General features: G+C 40.4%; 1 protein-coding gene across 4 annotated transcripts in view; it reads left to right on the forward strand.

Annotated features, from left to right (window-relative positions):
* Positions 1-16,339, forward strand: part of nf1a (neurofibromin 1a) — a 115,901-nt gene that overhangs the window by 62,240 nt on the left and 37,322 nt on the right. For 3 of the 4 annotated variants that reach the window (XM_047594169.1, XM_047594171.1, XM_047594170.1), the window contains exons 30-34: positions 5,731-5,793; positions 11,427-11,585; positions 12,109-12,206; positions 14,719-14,865; positions 14,945-15,091. In XM_047594169.1, the coding sequence (XP_047450125.1) occupies positions 5,731-5,793; positions 11,427-11,585; positions 12,109-12,206; positions 14,719-14,865; positions 14,945-15,091 (614 nt within the window). The remainder of the gene's footprint in view (positions 1-5,730; positions 5,794-11,426; positions 11,586-12,108; positions 12,207-14,718; positions 14,866-14,944; positions 15,092-16,339) is intronic. The other variant, XM_047594172.1, reaches the window with a different exon arrangement.

Consider the following 16,339-nt stretch of genomic DNA (forward strand, 5'->3'; position numbering starts at 1 on the left):
AAACTTGTGACATTACAGAAGCTTATGGACAGTTTTTTTTATTTAGTGGTAATTTATTTGTGAGTTGCAAAAGTAAGTATTCTAAGATTACAATTTCTGTACAAATCAACCTGTAGTCAAACTAGACAGCTCCTGCCTCCAAGACTGCATGAGACAGCGATGCCTGAGTCTCTGGCGTAATAACAGCTTGCACCTATGAGGAGCAGGAAACAAACAACTCATCAGTCCTTCTGAAACCACCCATCCTCTTCCTTTCTAAAAAGTGTTTCTACTCAGCATAATGATTTTTTTGTTAAAAAAAAAATCAAGGATTTGTCACAGTCTGATTATTATGTTCAAATGTGAGGCGTTGTGTTTGGTGACAAAACAACACTGCATTACTGCATTGGAACCCCATCCAGTCGGCGAAACGGGGGTGGTAATGTCCTTGTTTGGGCTTGTTTCTCTCTGTTTCTGTATTTGGGCTGGGACAGAACACTATAATTGATGAACCTCTGAATTATACTTACAGATTCTAAATGAAAATGAGCCCAAGCATACAAGTTGTTCTACAAGAGAATGGAAAAGAAAAGTCCTGACCTTAATCCAATAGAAATGTTGTGAAAGGACCTGAAGCAAGCACTTAATGTGAGGAAACCCAACATCTCAGAACTGTACACGACTGGTCAGAAGTTACCTGAGATGTCAGTCTGAGGGTGCAGAACCCTCTACTTATTTATAAAAATATTTATACTGATAATGTGCAATAACTCATGTTGACTCATGTTCACTTCATCTCTTCATATACTAGTGCATATTCCCTGTATATTATTGGAGTCTGGACTTACTATGTGCAGTAACCCATGTTTATAACTATATTGGTCCTGTGTATGTGCAATAACACAGGTTTCACTTCATTATTTTCATATACTTGTATATATTTCTTTTTATAGTTTCACCAAGTGCAATAATTTCCCCCTGCTGTGGAGTACCCCATGTCCAATGTCACTGTAGAGCAACAACTCTTCAGTGACATTGGACATGGGCACAGGTTCTGCCGTAACGAAAAGTAATTTCCCCCTGGGATCAATAAAGTAATTCTGGTTCTGATTCTGAATTCTTATTCTGATGTTGCGTTGCTGTTATTGCTGCACAAGGGAAGTCACATCAGATACTCAAAGCAAGGGTTCACTTACTTTTGCAACTCACAAATATGTACAAATGATTAATTTTCTTGATTAAATTTGTTTGATTGGGGTCTTTTTCTAACTTCGCTCTTTGTTTCACTATGGGAAATTGCCTTGACCAACTACGTGACCAACTATTAAAGCTCCAATAATGCCATGTCTGTCTTTGACAGACAGGTTGAGATTTAGGGCCAGCACCCTTGTACTATTACTGTCAACCAACCCATCTTTACTCATTCTCGTGGTGAGAAACGAGAAATGATAAGCTCCCTCGGTGCTTCTAGGCTAGCTTGGGTATCTGCTCAACAGTTCTCTAGCGTCCCATAAAGGTGAACGTCGCCGATTGCAGTTTTCTGGCTTCATTTGCATTGTGCTTAGTAAGTACACGTAAAGATGAGCCGTCACTCAGGTACTCGCGTTATTATTTGGTAGCTTGTGTCTTTGGTCTTCGTTTTTAGCTTAACCCAAGTAGGTTCAGAGTAATGCTTGTTGACTGAACCTACTTGGGTTAAGCTAACATGTTGTGGCTGGTTAACTCGTTCAAGTCCTGCTAGTGGGGTAATAGCCCCGTGCTAGCTCCAGTGACAGTCAGGCTAACGTGTTGTGATGTGTCTTCTGTGTCCACTTCACCTCTCCACTTCACTATGTATATGACCGCTACCCCAACCAAAGTACCAGTGCCGAAGACAAAAGAGGATGCATCCTGTCCGTGCCCCGGGATTTGCGGTGCGTCAGTTTCCCTCACCCAATGTGCATAGCTTGAATGGGCCCTAAACACCCCAAGCCTCGCTAGCTGACCCGCAAGGGTATTCTCACTGTGCTTCGTTGCCAGAGAAAAGTCCCCGGTTATGCTCCCGTTGTTCGAAGGGATCAACAAGGGTGTAGCTGGCGACAGGGATGCAGAGTGTGATAACTCTGACCTCCTCGATTTGGATGACATAGAGGAAGAGGAGGATGACTCCAACTGCCCGGCTCAGCCGTACAGGTCACTGAGTGAGGCCAATATGGGACTCCCGGGGGATAGTGACTTGTATTAAGCCTGCAAGCTGCCTGCAGCTAAGCTGGCTATCCCATGGTCGACTGCCCAGGGATGCATATTTTCAAATTGCCGCACACAGAAAATCTCATTTGGTTCATAACTTGCTCCGATCACTAGCAAGTGTGTGATGTAGCGTTGTCCCCATTTAGAAACAGAGTCATCAGAATATTCTCATATATAGACAACTGTTGCTGCACACGAGAGCAGTGTTACAGTGTTAAGTCAACTGAAGGATCTCGGGTTCAACATAAACTGGACAAAGAGTCATCTGGAGCCTGCTCAATGCATGGAGTATTTAGGACTCAGTATCAACTCCCTCTCTTATCGCGTTACACTATCAGCAGAGAGAATAGCGTCCCTAATGTGGTGTCTCGCACCTTTTTGACAAGGAAGATTTGTGCCTTTGCCTTCCGTGACTTGTGGCATCAGTCATATCTGCGGATTTTCAGCATTGGCTCGCATCCCTCTGCTCATGTCTGCACCGTCATAATTCCCGCAAGGTGAAAGTAACACCGTTGTGCATCACGGCTCTCTGTCAGTGGAGGCGGTGACTACCAAGTGGTGGGGCACAACAGAAGGGCAGAGTAGTAAACAGTGTTTGGTCCAAGGGGATGGCCCAGGCTCACATAAATGTGTTGGACCTACGAGCTGTGTTCTTAGCATTGAGACATATCCCGCCCCTTCTCAGCAGTCATCATGCCTTAGTTAAAATGGACAACTCTATTGTAGCAGCTTACAAACATTCACAGGTTCTCTGCAGCTGCGCAGGTTGGCTCAGAGATTGTGGGGAGCAGCTCAAGACTGATGTCCCTTCAAGCACCTCATGTGCCAGGGATTTTGAACCTGGGCGCGGATTTACTGTCCAGAGTGAGCCCACTGTATGGGAAATGGAGACTTCATCCACAATTAATGGAGCAGATATGGCAAAGATTCGGCCAGGCTGCTGTAGATTTCTTCCCCTCACAAGAAAACAGTCAGTCTTCTCCCTGTCAGACCCGAGTGCTCCACTGGGGATAGATGCTCTGCCCCATTACTGGCCAAACTTCCAGCTCTATCCTTATCCACCCCTTAGCTTGATCTCCCCAACTCTAACCAGAGTAAGAGAGCAGAATTTGTTACTGATTTTGATGGCTCCTTGTTGGCTGTCCAAACAGTGGGGGGCAGAGATAATTCAGCTTCTGCTGGATGACCTCTGGCCTCTCCCCATTCACAGGGATCTTCTATCCCCAGCATAAGGGGAAATCTAACACCCACACCCAGACCACATGGCTCTATGGGCCTGGCCGGTGAAAGGTGGAATTTGAATGCTGCAGGTCTGCCCCCAAAGGTCACTGAGACCATTCAGAATGCTAGAGCCTCTTCCACCAGCCCTCTTTACTGGCCAAAGTGGTGGATTTTTGAAGAGTGGTACAATGATAGACGCAACATTCCTTTTCAGTGTTAAGTGGTGGATGTGTTGTTTCCTGCTGGAGTTGATGGATAAAGGAAAAGCCTTTTCTACAATTAAGGTGTACTTGCCACGTGGGCTTTGGTGACAAGCTGTTTGGCCAGCACCCTCTCGTTTGTTATTTAATGAGGGGTGCTTGCTGTAAATTCCTAGTTTCCAAGCCTGTGGGCCCAATGTGGGATTTATCATTGGTATTGGATGCTCTTTTTCACCACCTGCTTGAGCCTCTTGAGGCAGTGCACATGAGATTTCTCTCAGTTAAAACTGCATTGCTTTTGGCTTTACCAGCTCTGCCTATTCATCCTTCATGTTTGCAACTGGCAAATGAGCTCACAAAGGTGAGCCTGCAACGTAATCCAGCGTATGTGTCTAAGGTGTTGGAATCATCATACCATTTCCCACAGTGGAGCTCTGGCTTTTCACCCTCCCCCATTCTCTGCAGAGGATGACAAGTGGCTGAACAAGTTGTGCCCAGTTAGGGCGCTGGGGATGTACATGAAGAGGATGGGTGATTTCAGAAGGACTGATGAGTTGTTTGTTTCCTGCTCCTCATAGGTGCAGGCTTGTTGTTACGCCAGAGACTCAGGCATCGCTGTCCCATGCAGTCTTGGAGGCAGGAGCTGTCTAGTTTGACTACAGGTTGATTTGTTTCTAAATTGTGGGAAGCTGATGTAATATAGTAGTGGGCTATATCTTCCATAGTGAAACACTGAGCGAAGTTAGAAAAAGAACTTTGGTGTTACATTACATAATCCCTGGTTCTTTGATAACAGAGTGAGGTGTTTCACCAGAACTTCCCTCCTTGCATAGGCATGGAAAGAAACTGGTCTAGAATGACTAAGGAGGGGTCGGTTGACAGGGATAGTACAAGGGGGCCTGCTTCATATCACGGGTCAACCTATCTGTCAAAGGCAGACGTGGTGTCATTGGAGCTTCCGTAGTTGGTCACACCCAAGGCGATTTCCCATAGTAAAACACCTCACTCTGTTATCAAAGAACCAGGGATGACATAATGTACCCAAAGTTATCTTCGCCTTTTTTAACTGGACAAGGCACACAAACCTTCAAGCAACATTGTACATGTATTGAAGAATTTTCCATTAAAGAATCTAGTCTTGGCATTTTTTCAACACTTTTTAACTACAACACTACTGCATATTATAGACCAAATGAACTTCATCCAAGTTAATGACATGTACATGACATTATATATGAGCTAGCTTTGTTTATTTGCTTTATTTCATTTTTTACCATTATTGGTATACATCGTATAATTTGGTGGCATGTTTGGAAGGTCTGAACATATAAATTAGTAAATACTGCCCATGTTAGTTGTTACATGAATAGAAAGATGTCCCTCATCATAAGAAATAAAAATCAAGGATTTACATATGGTTTTAATTTGCATCTTTCACAGAAGGCTGTCACTCCATCATCATGATTTTTTGGGGAAGTTTTTCACTATTAGTTGTACAATTTCTTTATGAAAGCAAACTGGATGGGACTGCTGTTATTCGTATCCAGAAGAAACTATGTGTGTATTGTATGTTTCTGTGTTCCCCAAAAAAAAACTAAACCAACTCCAGATCTAACTTTAGATGCAGTGGGTGTGATCCCACCAAAGGAAGATAGATGACAACTAGCTGGCTTGTATCTTCAAATATATATCCTGATTGTAATATTGTATCGTCTCAGTACACACATTTGTCACTGAACACTGATTCGACTTTGCTGTCCTTTCCATCTGAATGCTGCTACCACACCTTCACTATAGTGATGATGAAGCTCCACAGCACTCTCTTCTCACCCTCAACTACCTTGCTATTACCTACATGCATAAAAAGTGGTCGTTACCGTTATTGTTATGGATGACATTTCTTTTAACATTTTAAACCTGCACACAGTAATGTGTTCAGCTGATGTTGAAGCACTCCAGTGCATGTATGGACATGCTTCATAACCCATGAGCAGCAATGAACAAATTTTTTTAAAGGCAATTTAGATTTTTTTTTTCAATGCGTGTATGTATGTGTGTAGTTGGAGCTGTGACCATGATTGTGCTCATTTCTGTTCTGTAGGCTACTTGCTACTCTCTACTGAATAAAGCAACAGTAAAAGAAAAAAAGGAAAACAAAAAAGCAGTAAGTTTGGCGAATCTATTTTCCCTCAGACACTTTCTCCCTAAAGCAAAAAAAAAATTTTTTTTTGCATTTTATTCACTTTTATTTTATTCTTCATTTTAAATGAAATATTTTGTATTTTATTTAGTGTTTTTTTTTTCTGGAAATGTTTTATTATGTTCTCCATATTCAACTTTGTGAACAAACTCTCTTAAAATCATTGTACTAATATTGGCTCCATTTGATTTATTTTCCGTTAACAATTCCCAGTAAACAGCACCACCCTCTCATCTCTTTTGTTTCTAGACTATCTGTTTGCACTTTTTTGCGCTTTGTCAGAAAATTTCATCTGCACTTAAATCATGTTTGTCCATACACCAATCAGGCATAACACTATGACCACCTGTGTAGGTCTCGCTTGTGCTTCCAAAACAGTTGTGACTCATCAGAGAATGGACATAGGCCTTCTGAGGGTGTACTGTGGTGTCTGACAACACAATATTGTTAGTGAGGGCCATTGGGTCTTTTGGGTCCTGTGGGTCGAGGGGAAGTGCCTTTTTCAGTGCATTCCACGGATACTTCATCAGTTTGGGATCTAGGGAATTTGGAAGCCAGGTCAACACCTTGTGCTGTTGTTTGTGTTTTTTTGAGTTGTCCCTAAACCTTTTTTGTGTGTGTGGCTGTGTCAGGCTGCATTTTGCTGGGGATGACAGCTGCCATCAAGGAGTGTCATTGGAATGGTTTGGGGGACCCTGGTCTGGTCTAGGTGGATGGTACATGTCTAAGTAACATCCACTCAAATGTCAGGTCTTAATGATTCCCAGCATAACATTTCATTGTCACAAGATGGCTAATGTTATTCACTTCACCTGTCAGTGGTCATAATGTTTTGTCTGATCGGTGTATATTCGCTCACATACAACTGCATACCTCACCTACCTCAGTTGACATGAATTTTAAAAGGCATGAAATGCCTTTAGATGAAATATTCTGGTGAATTGTCCTTCTGACATGGGTTAGGTTCCTCAGATGTCTTTTCCCACCATATATGAATGTGAGAGTGTGGTTGTCTGTTTCTTAGTCTTCCTCAGAGCCATGTCTCCCACACTCAAATATTGGTACTTATGAGCAACTCTGCTGGCAGCAGCTCTTTTTCTTGACAATTGCCTCAAAAAAGTGAACTGCTGATTTTCTCACTCTTCTTCTTCTCAATATTCCACCTCCTGAAATAGTATGCTGTGGTTAAACTGTCACTATCTCCGTACAGACATATCAAGCTTAATGTTATGGATTTGGCTGTAATGACTTGAGTTATTTTGTTTAGTTTTTTTCATGTTGGCTTACTGTTAAATACCTTGAGCTGATGAACAAAGCAAAGCTGAAACAACAGCATCAGATTTCCTGAAGATGCTTCAACATTCATTGAAGTAGCTCGTTCTAAAAGGCTGATAGGGAGTTTGGTTTCTTATTAGGAACATCTGTGGTTGATCCTCATTTGAAACTCACACTACACAAGTACAACATTCTGGTAATTTGATTCAAATAATATCTTGATGCAGTGAACTCAGGACTTTCTGATAGATAGTCAGAGATACAGAAGTCTATAGGTGAACTGACATCTCCCACAGCTTCCCTCTTAGCAGAAAAGATTGTGTGTAAGACACAAGAAAAGTTATAAAAAATTATCCTCACAGGGCCACCACTACCATCTAAGTGGCTATCCAACAATGAGCAGCAGATAGGCGATGGTAACATCCGCATCCACATCAGAGTGGTAGGCAAACTGAAGAGGGTCCGGGCTTCACCCGTGGTCTAAGCTACATCAGCACCGTCTCTCCAGTACCTTCATAACATGTGACGTGAGGGTGACAGGTTTGAAGTTGGGTCAGATAAGATGGCTGTATTTGGCACAGATGATGAACCGCTAGCACTGCTATCCTTTCCTGCACGAGCTGAAGTTGTGTTGCAAGATGCCAGACAGCTGGGTTGCACAGGACTTCAGGAGTCAGGGACTGATGGTGGAGTTTTGCACAATTTATAGTACTGCGGTAACGCTGTAACCTGGCCTGGCCACCAGGCGCTAGCCCACGTGCCCCAGGCCTGGCTCAGGGACGGTTAGGGGAGGAGGACACCATTTTGCATTTTGATGTCACAAATTTCTGGTGACCCTGGAGACTTTTTTTTTCAAAGGAATTAGTTACTGTTACAAATACAGAGAAGCCATGATTAGTGCACAGACTGACCATTTTATTTTCCCTGATCAGGATATAGGCCTAAATGTACAGTGAGGTGAACTTGTATTTACTAGGGTGAAAATTAATACAACAACAACCTCTCATATAACTAATTGTGAAAAAAGAGCTACTGCAGCAGCTAAACGGGCCACAGTGAAGATTTGAAAGAATAAGCTTCAGTTCGTCATGTCTTTTATATACTATTATTGCGTCTCTACACTCACCACATTTAATGGGAGGACTGAGCATGCACACCTCACTGCAGCCTTTCAAAGTTGGCTGCTGTATTACAATCTTTCTTCATATTTTACATTAGAAAAATCTCAGGGCACACCACCAAATATAAATGTAACAAAAAGTATATATAATTAAATGGTAATTGTCTACTCTAAATTTAATCACAATTTACTTGTGAAATCTACTTACGTGGTTACATCATGGTTACATTTTGCATGCGTGACCAAGTGTGCCGTGCCATGCACACCTCTTCCAACTGTACTGGGCTAGGGAAGTATGGTACAGTTGCACTCACACTAGCCATAGAATCCAGACTTCAGGGGTCAAATGTGCTCAGGCATGCCACGGTAGCCGATATTTTATATGCTGCATCGAGAAAGTGTAGAATATAGTTGTTAAAGATTGCGTGTCGTGTTAAAAAGAATAATAATAATAAATATATATTATCAATTACTAGACATTTCAGGCGGCTCCATTGAAAAACACGGCTTTAGGCTGACATCCTGTTGACGACCCTTGATGTTGTAGCTTGAGATCTGCATCATGCCTACCCATATGTCCCTCGTGTTGTGTTGCTGGAGTTTTATTCTCCAGCTTGTATCTATGAGTTGATAGAGGAAGAATGCACTTCATTTGGCGCTTCAATTGGCGCCGTATCCTCACCTCATCTGTGTCACCAGACCTGTGTCTTCTTCTGATTTAACAGACCCTTCAGGACACTGGTAATCCAAGGCTTTATTTGGAAAACAGCATACTGTCCTTGTTGGAATGATAGTGTGCTCACAGAAATCATTGTATCCTGTGATTCAGTCAGTGATGTTGATAGGCACCGGAGATAATATGTCTGTTTCTGTCTTGTGTCACATAAACACTAATGATCTAGTGTCACTGGAAGTCAGGCATGCCTATGCAATCATACTATCTCCATGTTCTAAAGCCATTGCAAGCTTTTTCCTCTACCCCCATTGTGGTACAGTATAATATCTGTTTCATTTGTCCAAAGAATGACATTTCTGAACTGTTTTAACTTGGTTTCTAACCTAGTTGTTCTATTTCTAAGGCTTAAAATGTTCTGAACCTACTGCTGTGAAAGTCTTAATTTATAGTACACATGGATTGACGTGTTCAGGTCTTTACTTTTTGCTGACCTCACTAGGGTACACTTTTTCTGAGAATTTACCAAACTATGGATTTGGCCACTTTAGTGTTCCTTCTACCTGTCCTTTGTCGTTGGCATTCTTCATTTATACTAACAACTCATTTGACTGCATCTTGTTCTGCATAGCAAGGGTTCCAGAGACATAGGTCACTTTGTGCTTGAATTCAACTGCAGTGCTTTTACCTGTTAAAGTGCTGAAGAAATAGGGAAGAAATGTACCACACTTGTCCCTGAAACAGTTTCTGAGTTAATTGTACAATTACTTTTTAATTCCCCAACACTTCCTCCAATTTAGATGCAACTTCCCTCCAATTAAAGCCAAGCCTACTTTCCAAACCCATATGCAATACATAACTATTACTTAACTTTATATAACTTTGTGGGTACACAGCATGCTTTGCGCATCAAATTTGAATAGGCCAGGTCTGCAAAAATGTACTGTGCATTGAAATTGACGCAATATGCACTAAAGTAACTGAAGAATAATGTCACATTGAACAACAACTAAGGTTCCTGCACACTGTCTCGTAGTAGGTCTGTGCTTGAAAATAATTACACACACTAAAAGTAAGAAAATATTTCATTAAAAATGTAGAATTTACTTACATACAATGTTATCCAAACTGTTAACTGCTTGAGATTAGGATTGAGCACAAGTTATAATAAACTGGAACTACTCTGTAATTGGTCTGTCTGACGTTACACTACATCCTCTCAGTTGACAACTGGAAATAGTCTTACAGAAATCATTACTAAATCTTAGACTGCTCAGGCTATAGGTCTGACATTACACAGGGTTTCTGTTTGTTTTGTTTATCAACAGTCATAGTTACAATTGTTAAACGATAGAAATTCTACAAACAAATATGTCTTCTATCAGGCTTCACGACGCTGACTTTGTCCAATTCTGAAACCTGTAACATTACTATTAAACCCCTCTGGAATGTCATTTCAATAAATTTGAATATCATTTTGATTTATGTCAGTAATTAATTTCAAAAAGTGAAACTTCTATATTATGTAGATTTGTCACACTTATTTTGGCTAACAGCTGATGAAAACCCCAAAATTCATTATCTCAGAAAGTTTGAATATTACATAAGACCAACTTAACAGTGGACCTCAGGCAACTTGGATTATGTGCCTCTCGTCTTTTCCTTATCAAATGAAATGCAAAATGTACTTTCCTCTGAAAAAACTACTTTGGAGCTCTGAGCAACAGTCCAGTTCTCTTTCTCCTTAGCCGAGGTGTGGTGTGTGGTGGCTCTTGAAGTGCTAACTCCAGCCACAGTCCACTTGTCAGTCTGTCCCAAATTCTTGAATGGACTTTGCTTCACAATCCTCTGAAGGCTTTTTCAAACAGTAATTTTCAAATTTTCATTAACTTTAAGCCATAATCCAATTTAAAATTAAATAAATGATGTCTGTGTGTAATGAATGTGTATAATAGGAGTTTCAGTTTTTAATTAGAATTACTGAAATAAATAAAAACAATCAATGATATTCTAATTTATGAAGATGCACCTGTACATCTGTCCACCACCTTCTTTTTTTCTTTTTTGTTCTTTTTATGTTATGTTTATGATAACTTTCCGTCATCTTTCGCCAACGGAGATAAGACAGTTGGGTTCCTTGTCTTGCATTCCCTTTATCACCTCTTTCTTGGGCTGTAACTGGAGTAAGAATATTTCTCACTCTTGTTACATTCCAGAATGATCTGGGATTGTTTCCAAGTTTCTCTTCATATGTCTTCCATCACTGTTTCTTCTCCTAAACCCAACATCTTTCATTGTACTGGCAATGGCTAAGCTTACACTGCTTTGTTAAACATATTGATGTGTATATTTTGTTATTCTCATCATTTCCTCCTTTGCTCTTTCATTTACTGAAAATGGTTTTCACAGTTTTTTCCTTCCCATTCCTAAAACTGGATCCTCTTGTCACTCTGCTGTTCTATCTGCTCTACATATCCCCTTTGTTTCCTCCATTGTTTTCCCCTGGTCCCTCAATCCTCTTTTAAACAGGTCGTGAGTCAACGGTTTCCACAGAACAGCATAGGTGCAGTGGGCAGTGCCATGTTTCTGCGCTTTGTCAACCCAGCTATTGTGTCTCCCTACGAGGCCGGAATCTTGGACAAGAAGCCATTGCCCAGGATAGAACGGGGTCTCAAACTCATGTCCAAGGTGAGACTGGTGGGAAATATCGCTTTGTGATGCAGATGATGCTTAGTCAATCAGTGGTTCTGTTTAAATGGAACACAATTCAGGACAAATGTGAATTTTTGAGCAGTGAACATATGTAAAGTCATTACATAACAGAAATGGAAATTCACAATGCAATAAAATGCCCTTTACACACTTTAATGTAAGAGAAAACTATGCAAAGGAAAGTAATATCTATTGCAGTCTTTTACCTTAAACATGGATTAATTTACCATAACCATAGATGGCACAAAGATGGACAACAAAACAGTTCCTCAAAAGTGAAGCCAAAGTAAATAGAGCTTCCCTTGTGACTGGGAGCAGTTATATAGGCTATAAGCTCCTCTCCCTACATGTTAGAGGATGGGACATAGGCCAAACTAAAACACTAATGTACACATCAAATAATTTTCTTTACATTTTTTTTGCGGAGAGGTTCGTGGCTGGTGAGGCACAGGATCATTTAAAGGTACTTTTCATGTATTTCTCATGTTATTTTTTTCAGATTCTGCAGAGTATTGCAAACCATGTCCTGTTTACAAAAGAAGAACACATGAGACCTTTTAATGACTTTGTGAAGAGCAACTTTGATTCAGCAAGAAGGTAAGAAACTTTATGCAGAGTGCTTACTACTTGCCTTCGGTGTTTAACCATAGATTGAACAAAGATGGGCAAGAAAACGAGACGGCACCTTTTTTGAAGCAATTTCTTCCAAGTTTTCATGGTCTTCTCGTTCTGCCTTCTGCCTTTACAACTTTAAATCTTCACCACACCTCACAGTGATGCAGTCACACCATGCGTGTTTAGAACCGCTACAACGTTCCGAAAGCTGTATAATCAAATACACCGGTATGCCGATATATTAAAAATTAATATCATAATGAAAAAAAAATACTGATAGTGTTTCATTTCTGATCCTAGCAGAAGGGAGCGGTGTTGGTTGAAGGGTAGTCACACCACCTCTCATTACCTCATGCGATGGATTAGGCCATGTTGCTGGTGACTGGTTGCATCTTGTTTCTGATATAGGCAGAAGGATGGAATGTTGGTTGTAGTGTGGTCACATTCCCATCATTTCTTACCTACTGCTGGTGGCTAGGCTAATTAGCTGGAGTTTTCTAGTTGTGGACTAGGCCACGTAGCTGGTGTCTGGTTGTATCTTGTTTCTGACATAGGCAGAAGGAAGGAATATTTGGTTGGAGTGTGGTCACATTCCCATCATTTGTTATCTACTGCTGGTGGCTAAGCTAGTCAGTAGCTGACCACTGGTCTGCTGATTGGTTCTCCACTTGAACTGGGCTTCTTAAGGAATTTTGCCTCAGATCATGGCACAAGGGATCGTAACATCTCGTCCTGTGTATCAATGTATACTCATTCAACGTGAAAGCACCCAGTGTGAAAAACAACACAAATGGAAATATTTGCTGCACATCTATGATGCGACTCTTCCATTCCACCACAGCAGTAGCCGTCAGAAGATTGGTACACTGTGGTGTCTGCCATCACAATGTGGCAGCTGAAATCAAGACTTGTCAAACCAGACAACGTTTTTACAGTCTTCTAACTGTCATCTCAGTTATTAGCTGACAGGACTGACACCCGGTGTGGTCTTCTGCCACTGTAGCCTATCTTCTTCAAGGTTGGACGTGTTGTGCGTTCAGAGATGGTATTCTCTATTACTTAGTTGTAAGCAGTGGTTATTTGAGTCACAGTCTGCCCATTCTCCTCTGACTTCTCATATCAACAAGACATTTTCGTCCACACAACTGCCGCTGAATATTTCTCTTTTTCAGACCAATTTCTGTTAAACCCTTGAGATGGTTGTGCGTAAATATCCCAGTAGATCAGCAGTTTCTGAAATACTCAGACCAGCCCGTCTGGTACCAACAACCATACCACGTTCAAAGTCACTTAAATCCCCTTTCTTCCCCATTCTGATGCACGGTTTGAATTTCAGCAAATTGTCCTGATTACCTCTACATGAATAAATGCATTGAAATGCAGTCATGTGATTGGCTGATTAGCTATTTGTGTTAGCAAGCAATTGGACAGGTGTACTTTTAAAGTAGCAAGTGAGTGTATGTTCTATAGCCAATAGTAATATTGAGTTGTTAAATACATTTTTAATAAATAAAAACACATTTTAATACAAACTGTTCAACTAAATGTCTTGCATTATTTACTACTTCCTGTTTTGGCTGAAGGTGTAGTTGTGAGAAACTGATCACAACCATACATGAAATGCATCAACCAGGCTATGGAAAATTGGGACACATGATAAAAATATGCATAACCATTGTATTGGTGACATACATGCGCCAAGGACACGAGCCTAACCCAGTTTGTAAAAAAAATTGCGCAATTCAAGGTGAGGCTCAGTTCAGTGATGCATGTCCCTGTATTTTTGGTAGTTAATCTAATACTGATGCACACCCAATAGTAAGGTTTAGTTTTAGTTATTTGACACTATATACATGTGGCATCATGATGACTTCAAGTTGCTAAGCAGTCCTGAGATGCAAAAAAAGTACATTGTATAATCCAACATTTCTTTGTAACTGGTAGAGGAACAGAAGAGTGCAGTATTAATTAGACAACAGCGTGAAGCAAAAGTGTGGTCGGGTCATCAATAAAGCGGCTTTGTGTGGCATCACTTGGACCGCACTGTGCAGACACTGGCTTTAAACTCACAAAATGGCCAATGCAAGGCAGTGGGTAAATGTTGCTATATTTACTCAGTCTCTAGTTTAAATATATAAATTTTCTCAATCTGTTGTTTTTACACATAACAGCTAATGAACCGGATACTTTGGTTAACACATTTTCAAAAAAAATGAGTAACCATAAGTATGGTTTGGTTATAAGTATGGCTGTGTTTTGATCTACCTCAGCTCTGACAAAGTTGAAACTAGGCTATTTCTTGACTTCTTGTTGGACCTATAGCACTACTCCACCCAAGCCATACATTTACACTAGCGAAGTTATTTATTAATATATCCATTTCACCTCAAGCGCCATTTTGTGTTAATTTATTTACTTCTGACATAAAATATTCACTTTGTCAGACTGTCTTCTGTATGTAAGTTAAATGTGTACTCTCCTCTCTAAACCACAGGTTTTTCTTGGATATAGCATCTGACTCTCCTCCCAGTGACTCAGTCAACCACAGTTTGTCCTTTATCAGTGATGGTAATGTGCTAGCCCTTCACCGGCTGCTGTGGAACAACCAGGAAAGGATCGGCCAGTACCTCTCCAGTAATAGGTTTGGACTAACCTTGTTATCCTTTCCTCCATTTTAATGTGATTTTTTGTGAAATTAATAAATATGACTTTCCTTCCAGAGACCACAAGGCTGTAGGCAGGCGACCTTTTGATAAGATGGCTACACTGCTGGCCTACCTTGGACCCCCGGAGCACAAACCTGTGGCTGATACCCATTGGTCCAGTCTCAATCTGACCAGCTCCAAATTTGAAGAGTTCATGACCAGGTAGGACAGTAAGTTATGAGTTTATGACTGAAGATGGCAATGGCTTGCATTTTTAGCTAGCTGAAAATCTGAGAATGGGAAGGCTTGGGCACCACAGTTTCTGATTATGTGTAGCACTCCTGTACCCTTACCCCTCATGAGATCGACGAAAACTGTTTGTTTAGCATCTTCAGACTTTGACTAAACCTGTAAAAGTATTTGTAGTTATGCATCGATAATCATACATTTTTAAAAGCTCATGCAGCTCTTTTCAAAAAGACAGACTACTTAAAAATAATGTTGTTGTTGATAATTATAAGAAAGTAGTCATTTTAACATTGTAGCTGGGCTTTTAAATACATAATAAGGATAGCTGTCATTATTCTTCTTTAAAGGCTGATATCATAATATACAACATAATACAACAATATCTCATCTATCTATGAATCTATCTCTCTATCTCTCTCTCTCTCTCTCTCTCTCTCTCTCAAATCTGTGTGTGTTTCTAACACAATACACAGAAATGTTAGTCATTTTGTATTCTGCCTCCCCTTCTCCTGGGACGTAATTCTACAAACATTCAAAGTCTCTTTTCTGCACGGCGCACAATGATTTTTTTAAACCATGCGTTTTTTGACTTGATTAAGTTATACACTGTGTGAAACTATAATAAATAGCACAGTATTTATTCTCATTTGTGTGAGTTGTCCTGGCATTTGTAGTACGCACACATTGGACACCTTGGCCAGACAGTGACATTATGATTCAAATAAACCTTGCCTTGACCCAGGACTCTGTCAGACTACACACTATATGAGCTGGATTGCTTTTTGTCATGCGTGCACTTGAAGAGTGTAAGCTTGTAGTTTTAATTTATGGGTAGTGCGTTCAAATAAAGCTTGGTTGTTGAAAAATCTCTTTCCTTGCATCTTTATAACCAGCAAGTAGAGTGCACATAGTTTGGGTCATCAGACCTGTAAGTGCAAAAATTTTGCAAAATGTGATAAAATGCTTTGTTTTGGAAATTAAATTTCTCTGCACACTGAATGCTTTGAAAGTCTCAGCTTTGTGTTAGACTTTTAAATCAATCTGACTTGGTACTACTATTGTATCCCATTCACAAATCATACTCATCCAAAAAGTCAACAAACTTAATTAAATACATATATCATCACCAAATGTTATACCAATGGTATCAGTATGCTTCATAAGTTAGCTTTGGAACTGTGTGTATTGCCTCACCAATTACATTAATGATAATACTAAATA

This window comes from Mugil cephalus, chromosome 9 (assembly GCF_022458985.1).
Source record: "Mugil cephalus isolate CIBA_MC_2020 chromosome 9, CIBA_Mcephalus_1.1, whole genome shotgun sequence".
In the NCBI taxonomy this organism is placed as follows: Eukaryota; Metazoa; Chordata; class Actinopteri; order Mugiliformes; family Mugilidae; genus Mugil; species Mugil cephalus.